The sequence below is a fragment of the Rhamphochromis sp. 'chilingali' genome (assembly GCF_963969265.1).
Source record: "Rhamphochromis sp. 'chilingali' genome assembly, chromosome: 18".
Classification (NCBI taxonomy): domain Eukaryota; kingdom Metazoa; phylum Chordata; class Actinopteri; order Cichliformes; family Cichlidae; genus Rhamphochromis; species Rhamphochromis sp. 'chilingali'.
In genome coordinates, this window is record NC_137945.1 from 188,080 (window position 1) to 201,894 (window position 13,815).

At 43.9% G+C, this 13,815-nt stretch overlaps 1 protein-coding gene across 4 annotated transcripts in view; it reads right to left on the minus strand.

The window, feature by feature from the left end:
• LOC308386169 (protein NLRC3-like) overlaps nt 1-13,815 on the minus strand; it is a 33,042-nt gene that overhangs the window by 15,190 nt on the left and 4,037 nt on the right. For 2 of the 4 annotated variants that reach the window (XR_013969742.1, XM_080865515.1), the window contains exons 3-4: nt 3,378-3,559; nt 1,454-3,290 (exon numbers count right to left, since the gene is read on the minus strand). Coding sequence is in view for 3 of the 4 variants with exons in the window: in XM_080865515.1 (XP_080721641.1) it covers nt 1,454-3,290; nt 3,378-3,559 (2,019 nt within the window). In the remaining variant the exon portion in view is untranslated. Of the gene's footprint in view, nt 1-1,453; nt 3,291-3,377; nt 3,560-3,743; nt 4,584-13,815 lie in introns of those variants that run through there. The other 2 variants (XM_080865517.1, XM_080865516.1) reach the window with 2 other exon arrangements.

The following is a 13,815-nucleotide window of genomic DNA, read 5'->3' on the forward strand; positions in this document are numbered from 1 at the left end:
AAGGCCACCTGGGTTGGCTGGCAGACTGTTTACTTAGCCTGATAGTGCGAAGGACACTGTCTCCGCTGAACTCTGGACACACACACACACACACTTACACTGACAAGCACTCACTCATCCCCCTCCCTTTCCAACGCCTTCGATGCTTGTGCCCTACCGGGGAAGATAGCAGTCAACTGGACCAGCGCAGATGCTGCAGGACCAGATGCGCTGTCTACGCCGGCTCTCTCTTACCCTTTACCCGCCCCTGTTGCTTGTCTCGTGTTTCTATGGTGTATTGATAGTCATGTGCTTTTGTGCTGAGGTGTTTTTTCTGTTATCAAACTGTTCTCCCACCAGGAGCTCAGTCTGAGTGGAGTTTTTTTTTCTCCTCCTCTTACCTCATGTAGTGTATTTTCGTTGTTTTTTCCTATCAGCCTACCTTTCTGACATGTCTCCCCAATGTGATGTTTGTGTAAAGTTGGTCAGAAGGTTCCTTTGTGAGTGCGCATGCGCCATTAGCGTGCTGCCTGCTGTAACCCCTAATTTCCCTCGGGATGAATAAAGTATTCTGATTCTGATTCTGATTCTGATTTTAACTCTCAGTGATGCTGCAGTGTTCGTTTGACTTTGGAACCTGAAGGGAAAGGAGTTTAGGACCCAGATCACTCCCAGATTTACGAGCACCTTAGTCCGACAAATACGGCAATAACGACGGCCCGCTTGCGTGTTCTACAAAGAAAAATGTGCTTTGGTGGGTATCTGATGGACAAACACCAAATCACTTCCACATCACTGAAGTTTCACCATTTTTACAAACCAATTCTGGTTCATCCGTTTCACTCAATCGGCCATGTGCGTATGAAAACAAAGGCGTGTTTTACCCATATTCTATCGCGATATTTCATTTTCTTATCGTTGCCTAACATTGTATCGGTATTACCGTGAACGGTACAATATGGCCCAGCCCTACTGTCAGATGTACAGGAAAATATTACTCTCCCAGTCACTAACATGTACCAAAGCTTCACAAGACACATAGACAGTGATCTAAAATATTGTGTAAACTCAACAGACCCAGGAGGAATATAAAACCCGTTTATGTGAAGCCTATGCAGCTGCATGTCACGGCTGAAGAGCAAACCAAAGGCAGGAGGAAATCCATTCTATACTCCACAGGTTCAGATTTCAATTATTCCAAAGAGCTTTAACAAAATTCCTTATTTACCATTAAGAAAAGAAGATTTTGTATGAAAATGACCAAAAAAAACCTTTTCAACGTTTTTGTTGAAACTTCAAATTAAAGCTCAGAATCTGAAATTATCACACTATTTTCATTTTAAATAAATTTAGTGTGAAGAGAACAAACTATAAAGTTGTGTCACCATTCACATACTTCTAGACCTTAGAGTATATATCAGACAGCTGATGGCATCTTTACAGTTTTTAGGATGATATTAACATCTGGACTCACCGAGCCTTCCTGCAGTTTCTCACAGCCGGAATAAGCCTTAGTCTACCCTCCCATGATGTGTTGTATTCATCCAGGTCAAACTCATCCAGAACCTCCTCTGTCATCTGTAGCATGTAGGCCAGAGCTGAGCAGTGGATCTCAGAGAGTTTCTTCTCTGATCTGTTCTCTGACTTTAGGAAATCCAAGATTTCCTGATGTACTGAGAGGTCATTCATCTCCATCAGACAGTGGAAGATGTTGATGATTCTGTCAGGAGAAATAAACTTAGCTTTCATCTCCTTCAAGTTGTTAATGATTCTCTCAATAACTTCTGGACTGTTCTCTGTCTGACCCAGCAGACCACATAATATTATTTGGTTGGACTCCAGACATAGGCCATACAGGAAGCGGACAAACAGGTCCAGGTGGCCATTTTTACTCTGAAGAGATTTGTTTAGGCCCATGTGCAAAAAGTCAGCTACAGATGTGTAATACAAGTCTTCATCATAATCCTCATCATCATCTTCCTCCTCTTCATTCATTTCATCTTCCAGGAAGTCCTCCAGCACCTCCGTCTTCCTGTTAGTGAAACAGTGGAACATGTAGACAGCAGCCAGAAACTCCTGAATGCTCAGATGAACAAAGCAGTAGACTGGTTTCTGGAAGATCACACACTCTCTTTTGAAGATCTCTGTACAAACTCCTGAGTACACCGAGGCCTCTGTCACATCCAGACCACACTGCTCCAGGTCTTCTTGGTAGAACATGATGTTTCCTTTCTCCAGATGTTCAAACGCCAGCCTCCCCAGCTTCAGAAGAACTTCCCTGTCAGCCTCCGTCAGCTCCTGTGGACTCGTCTCATGTCCCTCGGGGTACTTGTTCTTCTTCCTCTTTTTCTGAACCAGCAGGAAGTGTGAGTACATGTCAGTCAGGGTCTTGGGCAGCTCTCCTCTCTGCTCTGTAGTCAACATGTGCTCCAGAACTGTAGCAGTGATCCAGCAGAAGACTGGGATTCTACACATGATGTGGAGGCTCCTGGATGTCTTCATGTGGGAGATGATTCTGCTGGACAGCTCTTCATCACTGAATCTCCTCCTGAAGTACTCCTCCTTCTGGGCGTCAGTGAAGCCTCGTACTTCTGTTAGCCTGTCAACACATGTAGGAGGGATCTGATTGGCTGCTGCAGGTCGGGACGTTATCCAGACGAGAGCCGAGGGAAGCAGATTCCCCTGGATGAGGTTTGTCAGCAGCTGGCTGACTGATGACTTCTGTGTGACATCAGACAGCAGCTTCCTGTTGGTGAAATCCAATGAAAGTCTGCTTTCATCCAGGCCGTCAAAGATGAACAAAAGCTGAGAGACAGCCAGCTTCTCTGCTGTGACCTTCTGTAATGTTGGATGGAAAACATGGAGCAGCTCCAGAAGACTGTACTGCTCATCTCTGATCAGGTTCAGCTCCCTGAATGAAAGCAGAACCACCACACTGACATGTTGGTTCTCCAAGCCCTCTGCCCAGTCCAGAGTGAACTTCTGCACTGCAAAGGTTTTTCCAACACCAGCCACGCCGTTGGTCAGAACCACTCTGATGGGTCTCTGTTGGTCAGGTAAGGCTTTAAAGATGTCCTGGCACCTGATTGGAGCGTCATGGAGGGCGTCCATCTTGGAAGCTGTCTCCAGCTGCCTCACCTCATGTTGGGTATGAACCTCTTCAGTCTGTCCCTCTGTGATGTAGAGCTCAGTGTAGATCCTGTTGAGGAGGGTTCTACTTTCTGTTTCATCACTTCCTTCAGTCACACATTCACATCTCCTCCTCAGACTGATCTTATGTTTATCTAAAGCCTCCTGCAGATCAACATCTGCTGAAAGACATGATAATATTTAAGACCAAAAAGGAAGAAAACTTCAATGTTTGAAAAATCTATTAGTAGACAGATGTTCAATCTTACTATGTATACAGCTCCTCTGTCCAGTTGACTGCAGTCCATTGCTCGATCTTTCTCCATTATGGGGACAGGAGTCATCTTCTGTGTGTCCACAGCTAGTAGAAACGGGATGTTTCAGGACATCCTGACACAAAGCACACATAGGCAGCTGCTGACCCCCACCATCAGGACTCCTGTTATTGTCTCTGTGAAAATTCAGGAAAAATAAAAACTATGTCCAGATGAACAGAATCAAATTTTAGGGATTGGCTTACCTGGATGATGAGCATGCATCAGTATGTTTTATATAGTATTGCCAAATGTAATAATGCACTTTTATTTAATCTAAGATAGCACACATAAGCTCTGATGTATTTAAGTGATTCTCACAATAGTTACTATTCTTCAATCAGTCCAGGGCTGACTGGAAGCTCTTGGTGGCACTGTCACTTGGGGTTCGCTCTCTGCAGTAGAGTGTCACTTCCTGTTCCACCCACTGGGGTCAAACTCTTGTAATTGCCGATTCTGTTCTCAGACATGTGAAGCTAGAGACACCAGCAACCATAGACAATTGTCTTCCAGGGGCCAGAGCAGGCAACATTGAGGAAAATTTAAAACTGCTGGCTAAGGGTAAACGTAAATTCAGTAAAATTATGATTCACGGCGGCAGTAATGACACCTGGATGTGGGCTTCATAGATAATTGGCAAACCTTCTGGATGAAACCTGCTCTTGTTAGGAGAGACGGCATCCATCCCACTTTGGATGGAGCAGCTCTCATTTCTAGAAATATGGACAAATTTATTAAACCCACCATTTGATTGAACATGAAAAAAAAAAAATCACAAAGAAAGAACAATACAGTATCCACATCTGAACCAAAGAGTAAAACAGTGAAATGTGGATTATTAGATTAGATTAGATTAGATTAGATTAGATGAAACTTTATTAGTCCCTCGGGTGGGTTCCTCCGGGAAATTCAGTTTCCAGTAGCAAAGCACCGAAAGAAGTTGCATGTTACAGATACATTAAGGGGAATGAGAGTAAGGATATAAGTATAAATACACCATATATACACATATACACATATATAGATACAGAATATACAATATGGATAAATAGGATTGCTCATTTGAGTGAGTATATTGCACAGTGATTATTGGACAGTCAAATATAAGAAAAAAGACAAAACAAAAACAAAAAACAAATATTGCAAATATTGCACAGTGTAGAGAAGCACCTACAGCTCAGTTGTTCCCGCCCTCCCTTGTCCCCCTGTCTCCCCTCCCTCTCCCCTCCAGTGAGGAGTTAAACAGTCTGATGGCGTGTGGGACAAAGGAGTTTTTAAGTCTGTTGGTTTTTGACTTTGGGAGAAGCAGCCTGTCGCTGAATAGGCTCCTCTGATTGTTTACGACCGTGTGCAGAGGATGCCCGGCATTGTTCATAATGTCAAATCCTTCCCAAATCAAAAACCCTGGATTAACGGAGATGTTCGCGTGGCACGGAACACCGCCTTTGCCTCCGCGAACACATCGGACTACAAACACGCACATTACCAACTCCGGAAGACGATCAAAGCAGCCAAACGTGAGTACAGGGACAGGGTGGAGCAACAGTTTGACAACCCTCGGAGTATGTGGCAGGGACTAAACACGATCACAGACTTTAGAGGGAAAACCAGCACACCGCAGACCACGGCCTCTCTGTGTGAGGATCTAAACGTATTCTACGCTAGATTCGACACAGCGAACACCATGAGACCGGACAGTGTGCGCACCGCGGATGACGTCAGTGCGCACACTGTGTCTGAGGAGGATGTGCGGAAGTGCTTCAGGAAGGCGAACGCACGCAAAGCTACTGGTCCGGACGGGATTCCCGGCCGCGTCCTCAGGTCATGCGCGGCTCAGCTGGCTGGAGTGTTCACACACATCTTCAACCTTTCCCTCTCTCTGTCTGTAGTCCCAGCCTGCTTCAAAATGGCCACCATCGTCCCTGTACCCAAATCCTCCACCATCTCCTCATTGAACGACTGGCGACCTGTAGCCCTGACCCCCATCGTTAGCAAATGCTTCGAGAAGCTGGTCAGGGACTTCATCTGCTCTGCACTACCCGACTCACTGGACCCTCTACAGTTTGCATACCGCCACAACAGGTCCACTGATGATGCCATAGCCCTGACACTACACACTGCCCTGTCACACCTGGAGAAGAGAGACACGTATGTGAGAATGCTGTTTGTAGATTACAGCTCAGCATTCAATACCATCGTTCCCTCGAAGCTGGACAGGAAACTGCAGGATCTAGGACTGAGCAGCTCCCTCTGCAGCTGGATCCTTAGCTTCCTGTCTGACAGACGCCAGGTGGTCAGACTGGGCAGCATCACCTCATCCCCCATCACACTGAACACTGGTGCTCCACAGGGGTGTGTACTGAGCCCTCTCCTGTACTCACTCTACACCTACGACTGCACAGCCACTAACAGCTCCAACATCATTGTGAAGTTTGCGGACGACACTACAGTGGTGGGTCTTATCACCAACGGTGATGAGACGGCTTACAGGGAGGAGGTCAGCGCCCTGACCCACTGGTGTCAAGACAACCATCTCACCCTCAACGTCGCAAAGACAAAGGAGTTGATAGTGGACTTCCAGAGGTGCAGAGAAGTACACACCCCCATCACCATCAACGGCGCTGCTGTGGAGAGAGTGAGCAGCTTCCGGTTCCTTGGTGTACATCTGGCTGAGGATCTTACGTGGTCAGTACACACAAACAAAACAGTGAAGAAGGCGCAGCAGCGCCTCTTCTTTCTCAGGAGACTGAAAAGATTCGGCATGAGCCCCCGCATCCTCAGGACCTTCTATCACTGTGCCATTGAGAGCATCCTCACTGGATGCATCACCACCTGGTACGGCAACAGCACCGCCTACAACCGCAAAGCTCTCCAGCGAGTAGTGCGGTGCTCTGAACGGATAATTGGAGGTGAGCTTCCCTCCCTCCAAGACATCTACAGGAAGCGCTGCCTGAGGAAAGCGGGGAGGATCATCAAGGACTCCAGTCACCCCAGCCATAAACTGTTCAGACTGCTTCCATCAGGAAGGAGGTTCTGCAGCATCCGGTCCCGTACCAGCAGACTGAGAGACAGCTTCTTCCACCAGGCCATCAGACTGCTGAACACGTCATAGACACCTCAGCTTCACTACTGGAACTTCAACATTATGCACTCCACACTGTATATAAATGCCACTTGTTTTGCACATATTCAACTCTGTATATTTTATATATTTTATTATTATTATTATTATTATTTATTTTAATTTTCTTTTTTACTATTTAATTTGTAAAAATGTGTATACACACACACACACACACACACACACACACACACGTAGGAAAATATTTAGTATACACATCCAGAAATGCATACACTATTATATATTGTACATATATTTATTAGTTTCAGGTTGGCCATTCTTGTATTTTGCTCGTTTGTGTTGTTGTGTTTGCACATCTCTGTTGCTTGTGGGGCTCGCACACAAGAATTTCACTCGCATGTGCTGTGCCAGTGTGCCTGCACATGTGATGTGACAATAAAAGTGATTTGATTTGATTTGATTTGATTAATGTCCATCAGTTTCTTTAAGGTCCTCTTCTCTGCCACTGTCACCAGAGTGTCCAGCTTCATGCCGACCACAGAGCCAGCCTTCCTGATCAGTCTCTCCAGCCTGCATGAGTCCTTCTTTGCTGTGCTGCTCCCCCAGCACACCACAGCATAGAAAAGTACTCCAGCAACCACTGACTGGTAAAACATCCTCAGGAGCTTCCTGCAGATGTTGAAAGACCTCGGCCTCCTGAGGAAGTACAGTTGGCTTTGGCCTTTTTTATACAGGTGCTGCGTGTTGCATGACCAGTCCAGTTTGTTGTCCACCCACAGCCCGAGGTACTTGTATGTGTTGACCACCTCCACCTCCTCTCCCTCTATCTGAACTGGCAGTGGACCTAGGGCTGCTCGATTATGGCAAAAATGATAATCACGATTATTTTCACTGAAATTGAGATCACGATTATTTGACGATATTTATTTAACCCTTTAAGATCTACCATAGAACCAAGTCCGCCAGAGCTTATATTATTTTTTTACATGCTGTAGTGCCATTTGTGGGAGCATTTCAAGTTGCTATACATCAATACAACTGTTATAGCCCATATTTTAAAAATGTGTATGTATTAAGTCCATAGTAACTACATTAATTGCAAAAAAGTGCAATAAACTACAAAAAAATTGAAAATCGTTTTTGTTTTTTTTACATATATTTCTACTTGGAGAAATTTAAGAGGCTTATCCCTCAAAACTTTAAATACAAAAAAGTTGCAAAAAATAGTTTACAACAACAGGAAATTTATTTTGAGTGTCTTCATAGTTTTATTTTTGGAGATACAGCAATTTTTATATACTGCAGGAAAAACAAAAAAACAATCCTATGATGCAAATTTGCAAAGAATGTGCATGTGCATCAAAATAAACTATTTTCAGCAGTGCAATTCGAGTTCTAAGGCCTACAAGTAAAAAACTACATTTTCCGCGAAAATGACGTCACTTGCGATAGTTCGCGTTGACGTCTTTTTCAATGTGGGAAGTGTTAAGAACAGCTGATTGGATCGGCAAAGCGTGTTTCTGGAATATTATGTTTTTGTTCCTGCAAGCGCTTTTTATGCAATTTTTGCAAAGCTATATGTGGAAGGAAACCGTGACCTAGGATAAGCTGATGGCATAAGATGTAAGTACAACTCCTCTGGTTTCATATGGAAAAAAATTTATTGTGCTAGCTTAGCGGTTCAGGTTCTACAGGGATTTAAAAATAGTTACGCAAAACGGAGCGTGCTGCTCTGACCGGCTTTAAAGGGTTAACAATAACAATGTATTGAATAATTACTTTAAAAAATAATATAAAATAGTGTGCAAATACTGATAACAGTGCAAATGTTTGCAATAAAATAAATAAATAAATAAATATTGTACTATTAGTTAGCGTATTGTCTGTCTTGTCTTAATGTTGGTTTAAAATGGAGCACTGTAACAAAAAATAATTTCCCCCAGGGATCAATAAAGTATTCTGATTCTGATTCTGATGATTCTGAAATGAAAAATGTAAACTTTGCAGTGTTGCTCTGTGGTGCAGCTACGACACCATAGCAAAGTTTACACACTGTGTCTACTTGATCCACGTCTGACTCCGCGAACCCATAATGTTTCCACACCACTGAAGTTTTTTTTTTTTTTTACCTCTCTTTTCAACCAACGGCAGTCCACTCCTCTCCAAATAACTTCTGCTTAGCTTTCCGAGCTTCCCTCGGGTCCTCTTAATTGTTGTGACGCGTGTTCGAAATGCAGAGCAGTGCGCTTGATTTGCCACACGGAGCAGCGCGAGAGTAAAGCATGAGGGAGGGGCTAATAATCGGCTCAGTCATTTTTAATGATCGTTGAAAGCCCAGATCGTAATCGTGATTAAAATTCGATTAATTGAGCAGCCCTAAGTGGACCTGGTCTGGACCTCCCGAAATCCACAACCAGTTCCTTGGTCTTTGAAGTGTTGAGTTGCAGGTGGTTTGTGTGACTCCATGTGACAAAGTTCCTCACCAGGCTCCTGTACTCCTCTTCCTGGTCATCCCAGATGATGGGGTCCACCTGCATCCTGTTTAGTTTCTCCTGGAGCAGACAGGGCCGGAGGATTCTGCCTGGATGATATCAAGGAACCAGGCTCCACGGCGCCAAAACAGCAGAGACTAGCAATGTGGGAGAGGGCCGGCGCAGATCGCCGCAGACAGGGAGTGGACCAGCGGCGGATAAGAGAGAAGCTACGGAGCTTCCATCGGGCCCCACCGGGGAGCATCCGACTCTTGTGACTGAAATCAAGAGGGTCATTACGTCTCCACTGGAGCTTTAAAGTGAGGCATCCTGCTCTCATGCAGAGAGGAGGACTTCATATTACTCCTTAGTAAATCTACCAAGAATTTGAAAACTGTTTTGCTCAGGATTGTATAAGCTGAATTCTATATTTAAGAATTAAATATTTTATTGTTACTATTTCAACCAGTTCATCAAGCACTCCAATTATGAGCCTGCCTAAAGTGATTATTTTACTTTTATTTTTACCTGAGAAGGAATACACTTAGGCTTTTTACTTCTCAAATGACATGTGTTCCTCTGCTCTCCATGTATTCTGTGAAGAGTCTTTTTGCAATTACTCCCTGAGCTTGTTAAAGAAGGAACTTTATACCGGTTGGGTAACCCTGGCTTCAAAGAAGGATACTGGTGCTGGGTATTTTCCCTGACACTGATGAGAGGCCCTCGACTGGCACGAGGATTTCCTCTCAACTTGAGGTTTCACCTGAACTTCGGATTTGGAGGTCTTTGGTTTTGTTTTTTCGGTTTACTTGTTCATTGTTCTTGTTCATTTTCTGGTTAGCATGGGTGATGTTGCACAAAGGTACACAGACTGAAAAAGTTATATGCATCATCAGGAAAATAAAATAATGACGCTAAATGTAAAAGGGCTACATAATCCGATTAAAAGGAGTAAAATAATAGCTAAAATGAAACGTGAGAAGCTGCAGGTAATCTTTTGGCAGGAGACACATCTATCTTCTTTAGAACATGAAAAATTAAAAAATTTGGTTTCCAAACTACCTATTACTTGTCTCATAAATCAGGCCACAAAAGAGGAGTAGCCATACTGATCCCCAATGCTGTTAACTTTGAATTCTATTTAGAGGTAAAGGACAAAGAAGGGAGGTTCATTTTGGAAAAGGGTAAATTAGAAGAGGAGGAAGTAACATTATTCAATGTATATGCCCCGCCAGGAAGCTCCAAATCTTTTTATGAGAAGTTATTCGATTTAGTGGTCTTGAAAACACGAGGAGTTCTTATTTTTGGTGGCGACCTTAATGTTCAACTCCAACCAAAACTGGATGCATCCAACCACCGGCAAAAGAAAAGTTCGAATGCCATTAGGGTCCAACATGCTTACAGAACTGGGTTTGATTGATTTGTGGAGAGCCTCTCATCCAGGTGAAAAACAATTTACCGTAATTGTCGGGCTATAAGCCGCTACTTTTTGCACAAGCTTTGAACCCTGCGGCTTTTAGTCAGGTGCGGCTTTTCTATGGATTATCCATGATTTTTGTCATATCGTAAGACGATTTGTTTTGTTTGTTCCGCTGTTGTACGGCACTACGTTGCCTGGCGGAAGGGCATGTGATCAGACACACAGTATCGGGGTTCAAGAGTGGTATGTTGGTCACATGTCCATCCGCCAGGCAACATAGTGCCGTACAAGTAGCGCGAAAAACAAACTTCAAAGTAGCGCCACGCGTTCAGCGGGAGGCGTGGATGATGAGCGGCAATAAACTTGCGAAAAGCAAGTTATGCTCAACTCCACCGGTGGAATCTGACAGCGTGGAAAAGTGTGAAAACATTCATGATCACCAACGGATTTCGAAGGGCTGGACTGCTGCATGATGGAGAGGACACCGCCACGGCCCTTCTGAGGGTGTTCGACTCTGACACTGACAACGAGGATTTGTTTGGTTTTGAAAGTGACAACGAAGGAGAGAAGAAGAGTGGATGACGAAGCCATCCTGAGCCTGTTCATATCTGACACTGGAGAAGAGGACTTTGGTGGTTTTAGTGCGCAGGAAGATGGTGGTGAATGACTGACTTTTCTTGAACCTAAAAGGTAGTCCGAATCTATTTTTCCGGTGTGCTGTAGGTTATTGTTATGTACTACATTTGTTACTCATTTATGAAGCACAGTACATGTTTCGTACTTGTAATTACCGCTACTTTTACATATACCTAAAAAGTTGTGCAAATATGTACCCATAACTTGTTTTTCAAAATATTAATAAAAGGGGTGTGTCTCCAAACAGCCATCTCTTTCCTGACAATTCCCTTTGTGCATATTCTCTTACATATGATAAGTCAACATTGAAACACCTGCGGCTTTTAGTCAGGTGCGGCTAATGTATGTACAAAACAGGATTTTCCCCTGATTTTAGCTTGTGCAGCTAATATTTAGGTGCGCTTTGTAGTCCGGGAAATACGGTACCTATTATTTTGCTCACTGTTCTGTATATACTCGAATTGACTACTTTTACCTCTCTGGGGACATCTCAGGCCCTCCAAGGTTTGGAGGCCTATCTCCCCCTACCACCACTTCCCCTGCCAGTGGCGGACTCCCTCAGACATCGGTGCGTTGGTGGTTCTTTGTGTCCGGGGATGGGCGTCCAGGTACACACCGGCTCACTCCTTGGCGGCCGCTTATCGGGGCCTGGAGCCTGGGGCTCGCTCGGGCCACTTCGGAGGTGGGGTGCCCCCGGCCTCTCGGCCTGGCGCTCGGTCACTCAGGCACGGCTGGCTGCCGGCGGAGCTCACGGGCCCGTCACTGCAACCCCCCCTGGCTTCTGCTCCGCGGCTGCTGAGTGACCCCTCATCTGGGACTCTCCTCAGCTCTTTCTGGGACAGTGGCGCGGCTGCCCCTCTGTTGGTCTTCCTTGGTCTCTTGTGTTCTGGGGGCCTCTGGATGTCTGGAGTTTTGATCTCCTCCATACCTGCTTCATGCCCTGGAGGACGGGGCTGTGGCTCCCCACACCCTCTAGCAGATCATTACATGAAGGAACCTTTTAAAAACAAGCGCGTCCATGCTCACAGGTGTACACACGGGTGATCACACCCACAAACTACACCCTTTTTGGCTCCTACCTCAAAGCACACTGTGTTCTGTTGATCTTATGTGCTGCACAATAATGTTTAATATTTAGTATTTACTGTCATATTCCCATATATCATTGTGATGTTGTTTATTCTATTACTCTTGTTCTCTTCTGCTTGTTTTCTTTTTTCTTTCTCAGCAGGTGATCCAGGTGATTGATAGATGCATTTTTTTTTCTTTTTCTTTTTTTTTTCTGCCCGTTCTGTTGGTTTTTGTTTTTTGCCCTTCTCCCCCGTCCCTCTTCTCAGCTGTTTCTCTTTCCCTCTTTCTTTCTCCCCTTCTTTCCCCCAGTCAAGTCTGTCCCGTATTCAGTAAGTGAAAATAAAATAAACAATAAAAGGTGAATCAAATGGACCATTACGGCAAGGCTGGGATGGTCAATTTGGTAAAGTAAATCCGTTGGGCATCTTTCTTTACCTTTAGACAACAATTCTGATGGCAAAAGAGCCAAACGGGACAGGCAAAAAAAAAAAAAGAATTGACTACTTTTTTATTTATAAATCATACTGGCATAAGGTTGAAGATTGTAAAATAGTGGTCAGAGATTTATCTGATCATTCACGTGTGTACCTAACCCTGCACCGTACTCGGACTAAACAACGGAAAAATACACTTTGGAGACTCAACACCAGTATTTTGAATGAGAAATCAGTACTAACACAAATCCAACAGGAATTTGTGCGTATATCTCCATTTTTTGGATGGGAAATTGCTCGGCTTACTACCGTTAGAGGGACACACAGCTGGCGAAATAATGTTTGAGAAGATTTCAGCTCTTTTTGAGGAAAATGGTCTGGATATGAAGCGTGTCTGTATACTTGTGACGGAGGAGGCTTCATCCATGGCAGGAAAAGTGAGTGGTCAGCGAAATATTTATTTTAATTTGAAAGGGAATTATCAAAATGTTTTTTTGTTATTATTATTATTATTTCAAATGTGCAAAAAATAGTTCAGTTATAGCTCCCTTTTTTTAAATGGACCTTTTGGTGTGCATTTGTGATTTACAGGGGAAAAAGAATAAAAAAATTACTTGTTTTTCAGTACAGTTGTGTGGGTTTGAAATTGATCATGATCTGCTGCTTACTGGCTTCAAAAAAAAATATCTGGCCCAGATAAATTCCTCGGTTTGAAAATTTGGCCCAACTAACTTCGTAGTTGAATAGCCATGATATAGGCCAATATCCGTCCTTAATGTGGACTATAAATTATTTGCTTCAATATTATCTAAGAGACTGGAATCAATTATTCCGGAGCTGATAGACTTAGATCAGACAGGCTTTGTTTCAAATAGACAGACTCAAGATAACTTAAGGAGAACATTACAAGTGATGAACCACATAACATAGGAAATATTAGTGCAATGTTGATTAGCTTAGATGCCGAAAAGGCTTTTGACTTGGTGGGTTGGGAATATCTATTTAGGGTACTAGCAAGAGATGGCTTCATTAAATGCCTATGTTGGAGAGGCTGTGGCTCGCCCATGGCAAACCATTTCCATGTCTTAGGGGCCTGCCCAAGAATCCAGCCATATTGGGGGGAGGTGGCCATTGAGATAAACAAAATAATCAGGATAAAAATGGACTATTCATTTGTTACCTTGTATCTTGGCAAGATACCTAAGACACTTCCACATAAAGATAATTATTTATTGAAAATACTTTTGGCTAGCAGCAGAAAGGCCATAACCCGAAGATG